The sequence below is a fragment of the Bos taurus genome, chromosome 10 (assembly GCF_002263795.3).
Source record: "Bos taurus isolate L1 Dominette 01449 registration number 42190680 breed Hereford chromosome 10, ARS-UCD2.0, whole genome shotgun sequence".
NCBI lineage: Eukaryota > Metazoa > Chordata > Mammalia > Artiodactyla > Bovidae > Bos > Bos taurus.
The window spans coordinates 78,850,765-78,869,339 of record NC_037337.1 but is presented as its reverse complement, the minus strand read 5'-3'; the positions used below and the strand labels follow the sequence as shown (position 1 = coordinate 78,869,339).

At 37.4% G+C, this 18,575-nt stretch overlaps 1 protein-coding gene across 12 annotated transcripts in view; it reads right to left on the bottom strand.

Moving 5' to 3' along the window:
• The window catches only part of GPHN (gephyrin), a 535,365-nt gene that overhangs the window by 229,115 nt on the left and 287,675 nt on the right, over positions 1–18,575 (bottom strand). For all 12 annotated transcript variants that reach the window (XM_059890892.1, XM_010809560.4, XM_010809563.4 and 9 more), the window contains one exon: positions 2,802–2,868. In XM_059890892.1, coding sequence (XP_059746875.1) covers positions 2,802–2,868 — 67 coding nt within the window. The remainder of the gene's footprint in view (positions 1–2,801; positions 2,869–18,575) is intronic.

Sequence of the window (18,575 nt, the reverse complement as noted above, 5' to 3'; positions counted from 1 at the left end):
GAACTCCCTTTCAGAATTGGAAGTTGACTGGTACTGGAGAGCAGATATCCTGGTATACTTTCTTGACACGGCCACCTGGGCCCATGAGATGAGTGGACACTAGGGGCCTATAGAAGGCAGAAACGGGCTGCATCTAGATATATTCCTCTTACACTATGAGGCACAAATGCCAATAAGAACTGTTTTGTCTGCTCTAAGGAGAGACAGACGGCAGAGGGCTATGCAGCGAATTCCCCAAGGGAAAAGTCCTACGTATACCTGGCAAGCTGGGCTGATGTTGTTAGTCCAACTAACTACAAATGGGTACAAGGCTACAAATGAGGTCTACTAGGTATAGACACTTACTCTGGATGAGCCTTGTTTATTCCAGAGTAGATACACATGCTCAACGGACTATAAAAGGACCAGAACAGAAGATATTGTGTCAGTGACCATGGAGGCACACATCTTTAGACCAAGGAACACACTTTCCTCTTCAGAGCAATAATATGATAGAAAACTGAAACTTAAACACTTGTTGTCTAAAATGGGAGGAGATAAATGCATGAGCTTTTATTAGTGTATGATCATACTCAACGTTAGGGAGGTTAAGTGAGTGTTCTCTCCAGACAGATTCGTCTGCTTTTCTACTAAGAGGGGATGGAAAAGGATGTTTGTACAACTACACTTTTCTCTTTACAATTGTTCTTTTTCTTTTTTTCCCACATCACCTGAACACTATTCTTTTCTATGTGATGCAGTGGTCTGAGGACCAGGGCTGTAACTGTGGGTGCCAGAGGCAGGGATGATTCTTAGGCTGAAACCGTAACTACACTTTTAAACCTTTATGTCAGAATTCCTAAGGGTTTGATGGTACAAACTATGTCTTACTCCATCTGGCCAAATTGGGCTTAAGAGTAAATGCAATTATATTGCCTGGGGTTTCAGACTCCCCACTAACTCTGTACTATGTAACCTTATCTTTAATAAATGGAATGGATTGAGAGGGAAGTACTTGTTGACCTAGTATTACTGATGGCCATCTGGACCAGCCCAGTGGCCAAATCAAGTGTCTCATTCAAGATGTTCAAAGGAAATGCTTGAATATAAATGGAGAGAAGGAGAAATGGTAGTTGAAGGTAAAGGAATGAGTTTAAAGGGGTTATGCAGCAGGGAAATCCAGTATTACTTTGGTGCCTCAAAAGCAGCTTAAAACAAGAGATGAAATTGTTTCTTGGCTCAGCTGTAGCAGATGCTAGAAAGGGAAAAGGCATAGATTGCTTTTGGAACCTGACAAGTCTGTAAACCTGAGGAGCATCGCTCTGGGATACATCTTGATCATATGATATGATGACGACTAGGTTAACTGTTACTGTGTGTATAGGACTTCAGTAATGTTTCAGTATCTTTTGACTCTTATTTTTCAGGTTATATTTACTACTATACTACGATATAATACAAGCATTGTTAGTAAGATTAAACTGCTGATATTGATGGCCACATGTACTAAGAATTTGAGTTAAAGCCTTCTCAATGGGTAATGACTGGCCTGAGCAAGAGAGCTAATTTCTATGGTAAACAGTTCTGTGCGAAATGTATCATAGGGTACAATAACAGAAGATCAGGTGGAAAATTAGTACATGAGTACAAAAATATGAAAATTTGTATAATGGCTTTAGAGGATGAATTACTCGTTTCTCTGATTTTAATCCTATCTCTCTCTGGCTCCTCCAAATCTTAGGTATATTCACACTACTACTGTTGTTGTGTCTATAATATAAATGCTATAGTAAATATAGATGCTCAGCCAGACAAATATTATTGTTTAGTTGTAAGAAAGCCTTGGCCAGAGGCCAGGGAGTAGTTTGTATAAAGAAAATTTAACTTTACCCAAAGAGAATCTGGCCTATGCCCTTAGTTACTGCGAAATGAAAGGAGTGCCTTTTTTCTGTCTGGAAACTTTTGCTACCAGGCAGTCTAACAGTGTGATTTATTATGGAGACTTTGGGAAGTGTGATATTTGGCTCTGGTAAGTGTTGGAGACTACAAGTATTAGCCCAGGCTCTGGGAAATGCAAGAGACTAAAGGTCAGCCATACGGGCAATATATGATGTACCTCAATAAAAACTACGGATGTTAAGGACTTAGAGCTTCCTTGATAAGCAATAAACCTTGTGTCGTTACATACTGATGCCCAGAGAGTAATGTGTTCATGACTCCACAGGGAGAAGATATTAGAAGCTCTTCTTCATTTGGTATTTCTTTATTCTGTCTTATGCACCTCTTTCCCCAGTTCATTTTAATCTGTATCCTTTCCATATAATAAACCATAACTATGAGTATACCAGAGAAGGCAATGGCAACCCACTCCAGTACTCTTGCCTGGAAAATCCCATGGATGGAGGAGCCTGGTAGGCTGCAGTCCATGGGGTCGCTAGGAGTCCAACATGACTGAGCGACTTCACTTTCACTTTTCACTTTCATGCATTGGAGAAGGAAATGGCAACCCACTCCAGTGTTCTTGCCTGGAGAATCCCAGGGACGGGGGTGCCTGATGGGCTGCCGTCTATGGGGTTGCACAGAGTCGGACACAACTGAAGCAACTTAGCAGCAGCAGCAGCAGCATGAGTATACCACCTTTCAATGAGTTCTCTGAATCTATCGAGTGAATTATTGAAACAGAGGGTGGTTTTGGGAATGCACTGAACTGCAACTGGTGTCAGAAGTGAGGTCTTGTGGAGGACTCCAACTTCTTGTATGGCTAACTCTCACAGCTGGCCAAAATTTCTCAAACAAACCATATAAATATGAAGACTGCTTACCTGAGATCCTTTCTTGCTACCTGGCAAGTTAATTATGAGAGTTTTCCCTCTGATTCCACATACAGGCCTGGAAGGAAAAAGAAACTGGATGAATACTAACTTAGCATGATGGTTGGTTTAAATACTTTCAACAACAAAGACCAATCATTGTTTTTATATGTGAACAACTTTTTTAGGAGTAAAACTGTTACAGCTAAATATTTACCAAGTATTATACAAATTGGGCACTCTCTCTGGCTGAGGTTTTTATAACAATGGATAGTGTGGTGGATTAGAAAAATGCACTGAACATGATATCAGAATAAATTAGCCACTTTAAAGAAATAATGGCCATATTATCTTCTTTCTCTAACTTCAGCTTTTTCATATCTCTTACAGTTCTAAGAATTCAATGAGATAGCATACTAAAAATGACTAATATAGTAATGTCTATGTTCAAAGTCTAACACATAAGGCACTCTGGCATTGAGTGAGATGTTTAAACTCTTGCTTCTCAGGAAGTCTATAAGTTTTAAAGTAAGAATAGACTTTTAGACTCAGTGGGAGAAGAAGAGGGTGGGATGATTTGAGAGAATAGCACCGAAACATATACATTACCATACGTAAAATAGATAACCAGTGGAAGTTTGATGTATAACATAGGGCACCCAAAGCTGGTGCTCTGTGTCAACCTGGAGGGATAAGGTCGGGAGGGAGGTAGCAGAGGAGTTCAGGATGGAGAGGACACATATATACCTACGGCCGATTCATACTGATATATGTCAAAAACTATCACAATATTGTAAAGTAATTATCCTTCAATTAAAATCAGTAAATAAATTTAAAAAAAAAGTGAGACAGGTCTCTCATAGATCAATAGTACTGGGGAGAATTTAGAGACCACAACTATTAACTGATAAATTGATAAACAAGTCAATTTAAAGTATAAACGTCTTTCAGAGTTCACTGTAAATTTTCAGGTCACTTTAAAAGCAAGTGGTTAGATAATAAACATAAGCAGTTGAGAAGTATGAAAGCTGGAATAAAGAGTTGAAGGCCTAGATTTCAAATGAAAGTTCGAATCATGCTCTTCCAATAACTGGCTATGTGACTCTGATCTGGTAACATATAATTTCCATTATTTGAAAACAAAAGGACTAGATTCAATTAGTCTATTTCTAAAATTTTATAACTCAGATTCTAAGTCACATAAGAATATTTTTCTACAACTTTTAATTGAGTTTCTTATTTAACTTTTTGAAATAACCTAAAATTGTCTTGTGTTTTATTGTTTTTTCTTATCATACAAAGTGCTCATAGCTATTTAAAACTGTCCATACAGCTCTCCTTTTAATTGAGATATAACTGACAAATAACATTATGTTAATTTTAGGTGTACAACATGATGATTTGATATAAATATATATTATGGAATGATTAGTACAATAAATTTAGCTAATATCTGTCACCACACATTGTACAATTTTTCTCTTGTGATGAGAAATTTTACAATCTACTCTCAGAAAGTTTCAGCCAAACAATATTATTAACTATAATCAACATGCTGTATATTACACCCCCAGAATTTATAAGTAGAAGTTTGTGCCTTTTGACTCCTTTCACGCATTTAACCCACTCACCAACCCCTGCCTCTGGCAACCACCAATCTGTTTCTCTGTATCTGGTGGTTTAGTCGCTAAGTCGTGTCCAACTCTTGTGACCCCACTGACTGTAGCCTGCCAGGCTCCTTTGTCCATGGGATTCTCCAGGCAAGAATACTGGAGTGGACTGCCATTTCCTTCTCCAGGGGATCTTTCCAATCCAGGGATAGAACTGCAGTCTCGTGCATCGCAGGCAGATTCTTTACCGACTGAGCTACGACGGAAGCCCAATCAACTCTCTGTATCTATGAGTTGATTATTATTAGAATACATATACAAGTGAAATCATACAGTCTTTGTTTTTGTCTGATCTATTTCACTTGGCACAATAGACTCAAGGTCCATTCATATTGTTACAAGTAGCAAGATTTCATTTTTTTTTATGACTGACTAATGTCCTATAGCATATATATACCTCATTTTCTTTCTCTATTCATCCATCAATGGACACTTAGGTTGCTTCCAGGTCCTGGCAATAATGCTGCAGTAAAGGTGGAAATGTAGATATTTTTTCGAGATAGTGATTCTACTTCCTTTGGATAAATATCCAAAAAGTGAATTGCTGGATCAAATGATAGTTCTATTTTTAATGTCTTTAGGAACTTCCATACTGTTTTTCCACAGTGGCTGCACATAATTACACTGCCACCAACAGTATATGAGGGTTCCCTTTTTTGCATATCCTCTCAAACACTTGTTATATTCTAATGGGTGTGAAGTGGTATCTCTTTGTGGTTTTGAGTTGCACTTCCCTAACTAGTGTGATGTGGAAAATTTTCTGATGTGCCTGTTGGCTATTTGTATACCTGCTTTGGAAGAGTGTCTATTCAGAACCTCTGCCCATTTTTAATTTTTTAAAAAAATTGTTGTTCTTTATAAATTTTGAGTATCAACCACTTATAGACACATGATGTGCAAGTACCTTCTGCTGTTTGGTAGGCTGTATTTTCATTTTGCTGATGGCTTCTTTTGCTGTGCAGAGCTTTTTAGTTTGATGTAGTCCCATGTGGTTAATTTTAGTTTTGCTTCCTTTGCTTAAGAATACATATCCAGAAAGATATTGCTAAAACTAATGTCAAAAGCATACTGCCCATGATTTTTTTCTGGAGTTTTACGGTTTCAAGTCTTACATTCAAGTCTTTAATCCATTTTTATTAATTTCTGTGTACAATGTAAGACAGGGTCTAGTTTCATTCTTTTGCATGTGCTATCTGGTTTTCCCAGTACTCCTTTCTCCATTTTATGTGCTTTGCTCCTTGGTTGCAAATTAATTGTCTATATATCTATGGGTTTACTTCTGAGCTCTCAAATTCTGGGCTCTTCTTCCAATATTATGCTGTTTTGATTGTTACAGATTTGTAGTATAATTTGAAATGAGGGAGTGCAATATCTTCAGTTTGATCATTTTTCTCAAGATTGCTTTGGCTATCCAAGGGTCTTCTGCTATTTTTTACAAATTATAGGATTTTTTTGGTTCTATTTCTATGAAAAATATCATTGTATTTTGATGGGGATTCCACTGAATCTACAGGTTGCTTTAGGTAATACGTACATTTTAACAATGCTAATTCTTGCAACTCATGAACATGGACTATCTTTCCATTTGTTTGTGTCTTATTCAGTTTCTTTCAACATGTCTTGTAGTTTTCACTTCCTTGGATTAAAATCTTCCTAGGTATTTTATTCTTTGTTGCAATTGTAAAATGAATTGTTTTCTTAATTTCTCATTATGCTAGTTCATTCTTAGTGTAGAGAAATGCAACAGATTTTTATATGTTTATTTTTATCCTACAAGTTTATTTCATTCATTTATTATTACTGAAACATCCAGGTTCAATGCATGATACAGGACGCCTGGGACTGGTGCACTGGGATGACCCAGAGGGATGGTACAGGGAGAGAGGTGGGAGGGGGGGTTCAGGATGGGGAACATGTGTACACCCGTGGCGGATTCATGTTGACGTATGGCAAAACCAATACAATATTGTAAAGTAATTAGCCTCTAATAAAAATAAAGTTATAATAAAAAATAAAAATATTATTTTTAATAGCTTTTCTATGGAATCTTTAGGGTTTTCTATATATAAAATCATGTCATCCACAAATACTGACAGTTTCACTTCTTCCTTTCCAATCTGGACTTTTATTTCTTTTTCTTACTTAATTGCTCTAGCTAGAATTTCACCACCATGTTGAGTAAGAGTGGCAAGAATGGGTATCCTTGTCTTGGTCTCAATCTGAGAAGAAAATCTTTCAGTTTTTCACTACTGAGTATGTTAGCTGTGGGTCTATCATATACAGCCTTTATCATACTGATGTATGCTCCTTCCAGCTCATTGTATTTTACTTTAATGATAAATAGGTGATGACTCTTGTCAAATCCTTTTTTCTTGCATCTATTGATAAAATGATCATGATTTTTATCCTTCATTTTTGTTAAAGTGTTGTATTTATGTTGATTGATTTGTGTATATTAAACTATCTTTATATCCCTGGAGTAAATCCTATTTGACCGTGGTGTATGATCCTTTTAACATATTGTTATATTCATTTGCTAATGTTTTGTCTAGATGTTTTGCATCTAAGTTCATTAGACATACTGGCCTGTAATTTTCTTTTTGTTGTCCTTGTCTGATTTTGGTATTAGAGTAATGTTGGCTCATAAAAAGAGTTATGAAGTGCTCCCTTTTCTTCTAGTGTTGGGAAGAGTTTGAGAAGAACTGGTACTAGTTCTTTAAATGTTTGATAGGGACTTCCTTGGCCGTCCAGTGGTTAAGACTTCGCCTTCCAATGCAGGGGGCGAGGGTTCAATCCCTGGCAGGGAGTTAAGATTCTACATGCCTCGGGGCCCCCCAAAAAATAAAAACTAAAACATAAATGTTTGATAGAATTCACCAATTAAGTTGTTTTGTACTGGATGCTGTTTCTTAGGAGGTTTTTGATTACTGTTTCCATCTCCCTACTAGTGAGTGATCTATTCATTTGCATGGATTCAGTCCTGAAAAAATGTATGATTCTAAGAATCGATCCATTTCTTATAAGTTGCCTAATTTTTTGATCTATAACTGTTCAGTCTTCTCTTACAATCCTTTATATTTCTGTGCTATTATTTGCAATTTCTCCTTATTTCTGGTTTTATAAGCCAGTCTAGCTAAAGGTTTGCCAATTTCGTTTTATCTTCCAAGAACTATTTCTTAGTTTCATTAACTTTTTCTATCGCCTTTTTAGTCTCTGCTGCATTTATTTCTGCTCTGATTTTTATTTTCTCCCTTATATTGATGTTAGACTTTCTCCCCCGACCCCACCCAGTTCCTTTAGGTATAAGGTTTGACTTTTGATTTGAGATATTTCTTATTTCTTGAAGGAGGGCTTATTGCTAAAAACCTCCTTCTAAGTATGGCTTTTGCTATATCCCATAGATGTTTATATGTTGTATTTTCATTTTTATTTGTGGTCAGATATTTTTTGATTTCTGCTTTTGATATTTTCATCGACTCACAGCTGTTCAGTAGCATGTTGTTTAGTCTCCATGTATTTGTGATTTTTCCAGTTTTCTTCTTGTATCAATAGTTGATCATGGCATAGTGGTGAAAAATATGCCTCATATGATTTCAATATTTAAATTTATTGAGACTTGCTTTGTGTTTCAACATATGGTATATTCTTTTTTTTTTTTAATTTTATTTTATTTTTAAACTTTACATAATTGTATTAGTTTTGCCAAATATCAAAATGAATCCACCACAGGTATACATGTGTTCCCCATCCTGAACCCTCCTCCCTCCTCCCTCCCCATACCATCCCTCTGGGTCGTCCCAGTGCACTAGCCCCAAGCATCCAGTATCGTGCATTGAACCTGGACTGGCATCTCGTTTCATACATGATATTTTACATGTTTTAATGCCATTCTCCCAAATCTTCCTACCCTCTCCCTCTCCCACAGAGTCCATAAGACTGTTCTACAGTCCATGTGCCTTAAAGATGAATATCAATTTTCATTTATTCCTTTATGATTTGGGTGACTTATTTCTTTTTCTTGTCTAATTGCTCTGGCTGGGACTTCCATGACTATGTTGGATACAAGTGGTAATGGTGCCTGTCTGTGTTTTGTCCCTGATCTTAGAGGAAAAGTTTTCAGTTTTTCACCATTGAGTATGTTACCTGTGGTCTTGTCATGCTGACTGATTTGTGGATGATAGCAATTTCTCCATATCTTCAGGATTGTCCAGTTTATTGTGTTTAATTGTACATAGTAGTCTCATGATTCTTTGTATTTGTGTAGTATCAATTAAAACATCTCCTCTTTCATTTAAAATTTTATTTATTTAAATTCTCTTTTTCTTAATGAGTCTAGCTAAAGGTTTATCCATCTTGTTTATCTTTTCAAAGATAAACCCAAGCTTCCTTTTAAGAGGGAAGCTCAGAGTGCTCAATCCCTACTTTAAGAAAGTAGAAAGAGCTTAAAGAAACAACCACTTCAAAGAATTTAAAAAAAAAATCAAAACTACAATGAGATATCACCTTAATAGTGGTCAGAATGGCCATCATCAAAAAATCTACAAACAATAAATGCTGGAGAGGGTGTGGAGAAAAGTGAGTCCTCCTGCACTGGTGGGAATGTAAGTTGATACAGCCTCTATGAAAGACAACATGGAGATTCCTTAAAAAACTAGGCATAAAACTACCATATGACCCAACAATCCCACTACTGGGCATATACCCTGAGGAAATCATAACTGAAAAAGACACATGTATCCCAATGTTCACTGCAGCATTATTTACAATAGCTCGGACATGGAAGCAACCTACATGTACATCGACAGATGAATGGATAAAGAAGCTGTGGTACATATGTACAATGGAATATTACTCAGCCATCAGAAGGAATGCATTTGAATCAGTTCTAATAGGGTGGATGAACCCAGAGCCTATTAAATAGAGTGAAGTAAGAAAGAGAAAAATAAATACCATATGGTAAGGCATATATATGGAATACAGAAAGATGGTACTGATGAATCTATCTGCAGGGCAGCAATGGAGATGCAGACATAGAGAACAGACTTGTGGACATGGTGTGGGGTAGGGGGAGAAGAGGGTGGAACGAATGGATAGAGTACTATGGAAACATATACACTACTATACGTAAAACAGATAGCCGGTGGGAATTTGCTGTACTACTAAGGGAACTCAAGCTGGGGCTCTGTGACAACCTAGAGGGATAGGATGAGGTGGGTGGAGGTTCAAGAGCGAGGGTACATACCTATACTTATGGCTGATTCATGTTGATGTATGGCAGAAACTAACAAACTATAGTAAAGCAATTATCCCTCAATTAAAAAAAAAAAAGAACTAAGCCTGTAGTGGAAAGAAGGTGATAACAAAGACCAGAGTGCAAAAGAAAAATGAAATGGAGACTTAGAAGATAATAAAAAAACCCAGCAAAATGAAGACCTGGTTCTTTCCATTGGTTGTTTAGTAGCATGTTGTTGAATCTCTATATATTTGTGAATTTCCGATTTTCTTCTTATAATTGATTTTAGTTTCACACTATTGTGCTCAGCAAAGATGCTTGATAGGATTTTAATCTTAAATTTCAAGATTTGTATTGTGGCTTAAGACATGATTTATTCTGGAGAATGTTCTATGTGCACTTAAGAAGAATGTGTATTCTGTTGATCTAGAGGGTCATTTAAGTCTAATGTTTCTTTACTGATTTTCTGTCTGGATGATCTCTCCAGCGATCAAAGTGGAGTACTGAAATCTCCAATTATTCTTTTGCTGTCTGTGTCTCCCTTAAGGTCTGTTAATACTGCTTTATATACTTTATATATATAGGTTCTCCTAAGTTAGGTGCCTAAATATTTACAAATGTTATCTCCTCTTGTTGGATTGACCCCTTTATTACTATACAGTGATCTGTCTCCTACTATAGTCTTTTGCTTGAAGTTTATTTTGCCTGATACAATTATAGCTATCTCATCTTTCTTTTGTTTTTCACTTGCATGGAATATCTTTTTCCATCCTTTATTTTCAGTATCCTTATGTGAGAAGTTGGTCAGGCAGCATACAGTGAGGTGTTTTTTGTTTTTTGTTTTTCAATTAATTCAGCTATTTTATATTTTGATTGGAGAATTTATTTACATTTAAAGTAACTATTGATAAGTATGGACTTACTGCCATTTTTAAAATTGTTTTCTTGCTGTTTCATAATTCCACTGTTACCTTCTTTTTCTCTTACTCCCTCTTTGGGATTTAATGTTTTTTTGATAGTAGTATGCTTAGATTCTTTTTGTGTATCTTTTGCATTATTCACCATCAGATCAGATCAGATCAGTCGCTCAGTCGTGTCTGACTCTTTGCGACCCCATGAATCGCAGCACGCCAAGCCTCCCTGTCCATCACCAACTCCCGGAGTTCACTCAGACTCATGTCCATTGAGTCAGTGATGCCATCCAGCCATCTCATCCTCTGTCGTCCCCTTCTCCTCCTGCCCCCAATCCCTCCCAGCATCAGAGTCTTTTCCAATGAGTCAACTCTTCGCGTGAGGTGGCCCAAGTACTGGAGTTTCAGCTTCAGCATCATTCCTTCCAAAGAAATCCCAGGGCTGATCTCCTTCAGAATGGACTGGTTGGATCTCCTTGCAGTCCAAGGGACTCTCAAGAGTCTTCTCCAACACCACAGTTCAAAAGCATCAATTCTTCGGCGCTCAGCCTTCTTCACAGTCCAACTCTCACATCCATACGTGATCACAGGAAAAACCATAGTCTTGACTAGATGAACCTTTGTTGGCAAAGTAATGACTCTGCTTTTGAACATGCTATCTAGGTTGGTCATAACTTTCCTTTTTTTGCTATATGGTTACCATTAGGCTTATGTAAAATATCTTTTATTTGTAAGTCTATTTTAAGCTGATAACAACTTAAGTTCAAACACATTCCAAAGCTCTACATTCTGACTCCACTATGTTTACTGTTTCTGATGTTGCAATTTGTATCTTTTTAATTGGCATATTTACTAATTAATTACTGTACTTACAGGTATTTTTACTACTTTAACCCTTCACACTAGATTTATAAGTGGTTAATCCACCACCTTTACTACATTAGATTATTCTAAATTTAACTATTTACCTTTACCAGTAGGTTTACAATTTCATATACTTTCCTGTTAGCATGCTTTCATTTCAGGTTAAAGAAGTGCCCTTAAGCTTTCTTGTAAGGCCAGTCTAGTGGTGTTCAACTCCTTCAGCTTTTGCGTGACTGGAAAATTCTTCATCTTTCCTTTATAACCCTGAAGGACAACTCTCTTGTGTAAGTATTCTCTGTAAACAGTTTTTTTCTGTTCAGAACTTTAAATGCATCATTTCACTCCTTTTAAGCCTGCAAAGTTTCTGCTAAAAAATCTGTGTGTGCACGTTAAGTCTCTTCAGTAGTATCTGACTCTTTGCAACCCCATGGACTGTAGTCCTCCAGGCTCCTTTGTCCATGAGATTCTCCAGGCAAGAATACTGGAGTGGGTTGCCATGCCCTCCTCCAGGGGATCTTCCTGACCCAGGGACTGAACCCATGTTTCCTACAATGTGAACCAACCCATTGTGGTTCCTGCAATGCAGGAGGATTCCTTGCCACTGAGCCACCAGGGAAGCCCACTAAAAAATCTACTGTTGGTCTTACAGAAATTCCCTTATATATAAAAAGGTGTTTTTTTGTGCTTTTCAGATTCCCTTCTTGTTTTTAATAATTTTTGACAATGTAATTAATGTGTTTTTTGTGGGTGAGTGTCTTTGGATTCATCTTTACTGGAATTCTCTGGATGTACTGGATCTGGATGTCTGTTTCCCTGGTTTGGGACATTTTCAGCCATTAATTATTTCTTCAGATAGGTTTCTGTTCTTTCCTTTTTTCTCTCTCTGGAATTCTTATAATATGAATAATATTCTGCTTGATGTTGTCCTGTAAGTCCCTTAAGCTAGCTGTACTCTTTTTCTTTCTGTTCCTCTTTTGGATGGGTTCCTTTGCCCTATCTTCAAGGGTTCCATTGCCTTATCCCTCATCCTTTCTTCTACTGCTGTTGACCGTTTCTAATGAAATTTTCAATTTAGTTACTGTATTCTACTTTCTTATATTCTGTTGAAGTCTCACTTTGGACATGCATTGTTCTCCTGACCTTGGTAAGCACCTTTATGACCATTACTGTGAACATTTTTTTCCAGACAAACCACTTATCACTGTTTCATTAACGTTTCTTTTTCTTTCTTTTCTTTTTTTTTTAAGTTTTGCCTTTTAGGTATAAAGAGTTTGATTTATACATGCCTCTGGGATCTTTTTTATTTTACAAAGTAAGTTCACTCTATCAGCATTCACGTCATTTCTTTTTCTAAGTATGCTGCTGCTACTGCTGCTAAGTCGCTTTAGTTGTGTCCGAATCTGTGTGACCCCAGAGACGGCAGCCCACCAGGCTCCCCCATCCTTGGGATTCTCCAGGCAAGAACACTGGAGTGGGTTGCCATTTCCTTCTCCAATGCATGAAAGTGAAAAGTGAAAGTGAAGTCGCTCAGTTGTGTCCGACTCTTAGCGACCCCATGGACTGCAGCCCACCAGGCTCTTCTGTCCATGGGATTTTCCAGGCAAGAGTACTGGAGTGGGGTGCCATTGCCTTCTCTGATTTCTAAGTATAGAAGTCATAAATTTATCCTTATGAAGAATCATGTTGGATCTATATACATTTCTAATTTATCAACTATTGCAAAAATTGGAATATATTTTCCAAGAATATAACTATTTTCTAAGGATGTTTCCAAGAATGCTCCAAGTTTTAACTCCCTCCACCACAAGGTTAGTGACAAATTAAAATGCAGTCAATACATTTAATTCCAATATTTTGGTCATCAAGCCCAGGCCTGTTATGCCTTCAATAATACTTCATCTTCTCTAGATTGATACCCAAATAGCAGTGTTAACAAAGCTAAGGATGTAAACTTCTATCTGTACTGTATGTACATAATAGTTATAATACTCAGACCACTACTTCTGTGTATGTATTATGTATATATGTCTGATATAATTAAAAGACTAAGTATACAGCCATGAGAAACTGTTTTTTCTCCTCAATCCATTTGGCTCTTTGGCATTTTATTTTGTCCCCCTCAAAATTAGATTACACTTAACAAAAGTCCTTTGTTTCCTTCTCTTTGAATGTTTAAAAATTAGTTTTTTCATCTCTGGAATATCCAGAGTTATTGTAAGAAGAACAGCCTTTTTATTTATTTAGACTTTTTAGGTTAAGAAGTTATTTTTACAAACACTATTTAATAATTTTTAAAACCACAAGCACCATATTCTTAGCATATGCCAAATGCATCAAACAACTTATTAATTTTAATTAAGTTAAACTCACTAAACCTGTAGTAAGTATTATGGGATAAATGCAACCCAATTCCTTAAGGAGTTTACAACTGTAACACAGATCATGAAAGCACATAAACAACTACAAGATAGTAAGTGATGACACAAATTATCCTAAAATACCATGAGATCAAAATAAAAGCAGGAAATTTCTACGCGATGGTGGTGAAGTATGTCTTTATGGAAGAGACAGCACTTGAATGATTTTAAAAAGGAAAATATTTTAATAGGTAGAAAAGGGAGGTAAAGGCAAGAAAAAGAGGACAGCTTTAAGTGGAGAGGGAAAAAAGTAAAACATAGACAAAAAAAGCACCAAGTACTTTTTGTGTATATTAAGTCCTTCATCTAGTCAGAGTCCATTGTACTTAAAGGAGTAACGTGAGATAAGTACCGTGGAAAGATGGGACAATCTGAAAGATCAGTAGTTCTCAAAGTGTGGTGTCTGCACCAACAACATATACGCATCATTTGGTAATCTGTTAGAAATGTAAAACCTTCCACACTGCCCTTCTCCTTTCCTCACTGTAATTGAACCACTAAATCAAAAACTATGGGGTGCGATTCAGCACTTAGTATCTTACTAAGCTCTCTAGTTGATTTTGTTCCACTTGAGAACTACTGCGATAAACTATGCTTGAATTTTGGTACTGCTATTTATTACCAGTATAAACTTGCCTTTACAATATTCTAGGACACACAACAGATTTCCCAACATGGGGATCTGGCAAAAGGATTGAGAACCCCCAGGGAAACAGATGTTTGGAGGGAACAACAAAATATTGTGCACATGATGACCCAGGAGAAAGAAGCAGTGACCCCACAAGAGACTGAGCCAGACTAGACTGTGAGAGTCTGGGAATCTCTGGCAGAGGTGTGGGTTGACAGCGGACTGCTGCGGGGTCACAGGCACTGACTACAATAGTCCTGGGAGAGCTGTGACGTGCTGGCATAAGTTTTGAAGGAGGTTGCCATTACTGCCATTACCCCTACCACGGTTTGGCCTAAGGCCAAACTACAGGGAAGGAACATAGCCCCATACATCAGCAGAAAATTGGATTAAAGATTTACTAAGCATGGCCCTGCCCACCAGAACAAGACCAGTTTACCTACAGCCAGTCCCTCCCACCAGGAAGCTTCCACAAGCCTCTTATCCTCATCCTTCAAAGGGCAGACAGAATGAAAACCACAATAACAGAAAGCTAACCAAGCTGATCACATGGATTACAACCTTGTCTAATTCAATGAAATTATGAGCCAAGCCATGTAAGGCCACCAAAGATGGATGGGTAATGGTGGAGAGTTCTGACAAAACGTGGTCCACTGGAGAAAGGAATGGAAAACCACTTCAGTATTCTTGCCTTGAGAACCCCATGAACAATATGAAAAGGCAAAAAGCTATGACACTGAAAGATGAACTCCACAGGTCAGTAGGTGCCCAATATGCTACTGGAGAAGAGTGGAGAATTAGATAGCTCCAGAAGGAATGAAGAGGAGGAGCCAAAGGGAAAACAATGTCCAGCTGTGGATGTGTCTGGTGGTGAAAGTAAAGTCTGATGCTGTAAAGAACAATACTGCATAGGAACCTGGAATGTTAGGTCCATGAATCAAGGTAAATTGGACGTGGTCAAACAGGAGATGGCAAGAGTGAACATAGACATTTTAGGAATCAGTGAACTAAAATGGACTGGAATGAGTGAATTTAATTCAGATGACCATTATATCTACTACTGTGGGGCAAGAATCCCTTAGAAGAAATGGATTAGCCCTCATAGTCAACAAAACAGTCCAAAATGTAGTATCTGGATGCAATCCAAAAATGACAGAATGATATGTTCGTTTCCAAGGAAAACCATTCAATATCACAGTAATCCAAGTCTATGCCCCAACCACTAATGTCAAAGAAGCTGAAGTTGAATGGTCCTATTAAGACTTACAAGACCTACTACAACTAATACCAAAAAAAGATGTCCCTTTCATCATAGAAAGGGACACTGGAATGCAAAAGTAGGAAGTCAAAAGATTCCTGGAGTAACAGGCAAGTTTGGCCTTGGGGTACAAAATGAAGCAGAGCAAAGGCTAACAGAGTTTTGCCAAGAGAATGCACTGATCATAGCAAACTCTCTTTCAACAACACAAGAGATGACTCTAACCAGAAACAGAATTAAGGATTTCTGTTTGTTTCCTTTGAAAGAATATTCTAGTTTTTGTCTTCTTTAAAGGTATCAAATTAGGAGATGCATAAATAGTCAGACATATTCAATATTAAATGGTAATGTAAAAGTAATTTTTAAACAAAATAAAGAATATATTTAAAAATCAGGAAAGCTCAGCTAGTACAGAAACCTAAATGATAGACTGAACTGTCATTAACTTCAAAATATACTCATCTAATGGAGAGCTCTCAGGGGAAAAAAAAAAACAAAAACAAGTACAAAAAAATCCTCAATCTATTTGCTGATTAATTGTGGGATAATTCAACATAAATTTATTTTTTTAATATAAATTTATTTATTTTAATTGGAGGTTAATTACTTTACAATATTGTATTGGTTTTGCCATATATCAACATGAATCCGCCACGGGTGTACACGTGTTCCCCATCCTGAACATAAATTTGTTATTTAAAAAGATCAGTCCTGGGTGTTCATTGGTAGGACGGATGTTGAAGCTGAAACTTCAATACTTTGGCCACCTGATGCGAAGAGCTCACTCATTTGAAAAGACCCTGATCCTGGGAAAGATTGAGGGCAGGAGGAGAAGAGGACGACAGAAGATGAGATGGTTGGATGGCATCACCAACTCAATGGACATGAGTTTGGATGGACTCTGGGAGTTGGTGATGGACACGGAGGCCTGGTGTGCTGAGGTTCATGGGATTGCAAAGAGTCGTACATGACTAAGAGACTGAACTGAACTGAAAAAGATCTTCCTAACATATAAAGTATGGTTATCAGAATTCATTCATTTAGCAAATATTCACTGAGTATCTTCCAGGAGCAAGGTAGTATTACCTAGGTAATGGGGCTACAACAATAAGCAAACAGTGTCCCCCTAGGGAGTTTACAGATTTACAGGAAAATATCATTAAGTGTTAAGACAGTTAACTAAGTTATAGGCATATTATTAGTTATAGGAATGACAGGAAGGGCAGTTTAGTCTTATGCTAGGAAGGGTGAGGGATGATTAGAGAAGGCTTCTAGAAGGAAGAAAATCTACGCTGCTACCAGAAGAATAGGTATTATAGAGTTAGACTGGGAAGAACATTCTAGGCAGAGGAAATGGCATGAACAAAGGACTCAGAAGCTAGTGAGAGAACTGGATGTGCGTGATAACAATAATTGGGGGGGAGGGGTGGTGGTGGAAATGAGTGAATCTTTGTATCCTCCTCAAATTCATATATTGAAATCCTAACCCTCAGTATGATGGTATTAGGAGTTGGGGCCTTGGGAAAGTAATTAGGCCATAAGGGAAGAGTTCTCATGAATGTGATTTAGTGCCCTTACAAAAAATGACTCCACCTGTCACTATGTGAATATACAGAAAGGACTCAGTGCTGTACAATCAGGAAGAGTGCTCTCATCAGTACCTGACCAGGCTGTCCCCTACTCTCAGACTTCCAGCCTCTAGAACTGTGAGAAATAAATTTATGTTGTTTATAAGTCACTCAGTGTATGGTACTTTGTTATAACAGCCCAAACTAGAACAGTGGGAGATGCTGCTAAATAGACAGTGGAGACAGCTTATTTAGGCCCTGGAAAAGTGTATTAAAGAATTGAGTCTTTATCCAGAGGAAAAATGAGATACTACTGAAGTTTAAGCAGAGGAATAACATACTAAACATTGTGTTTTCAAAAGATGTCTCTGGGCTGCAATGTGGAAAACTGAAGAGGTACAAAGAACCCGGTTAGAATATTGGAATATGAGAGGTGAGTTAGGATGGTTGCAATGATGATGAAAAATAGACAGGTTATAGTCTTTAAATATAATGACTTACAGAGAATATAATAAGAAGTAACCTTTTAATACTAAAATATATATATTTTCTGGAAATTTAATTACCTAAAGAATAATTTTTTTAAATGGGACATAACTGGATTAAAAACTAAAATCTGAGTCTCAATTAATACCAGAATTTTGATATTCCATGTTAAACTTGATCACACTAGCTGTTGTTGTTCAGTCACTAAGTCATGTCTGACTTATTGTGACCCCATGGACTGTAGCATGCCAGGCTCCTTTGTCCTCTACTGTCTCCGGGAGTTTGCTCAAATTCATGCAGTCAGTGATGCTAGCCAGCTATCTCATTCTCTGCCACCTTCTTTTCCTTTTTTTTTCATCCTTTCCCAGCATCAGGGTCTTTTCCAAGTAGCCGGCTCTTCGCATCAGGTAGCCAAAGTACTAGAGCATCAGCTTCAGCAACAGTCTTTCCAATGAATATTCAGGGTTGATTTCCTTCAGGATTGACTGGTTTAATCTCCTTGTAATCCATGGGACTCTCCATAGAGTCTTCTCCAGCACCACAATTCAAAAGCACCAATTCCGAGGTGTTAGCCTTCTTTATGGTTGAACTCTCACATCTGTACATGACTACTGGAAAAATCATAGCTTTGACAGACCTTTGTTGGCAAAGTGATATCTCAGCTTTTTAATATGTTGTCTAGGTTTGTCATGGCTTTCCTTCCAAGGAGCAAGCGTCTTTTAATTTTATGACTGCAGTCACCGTCTGCAGT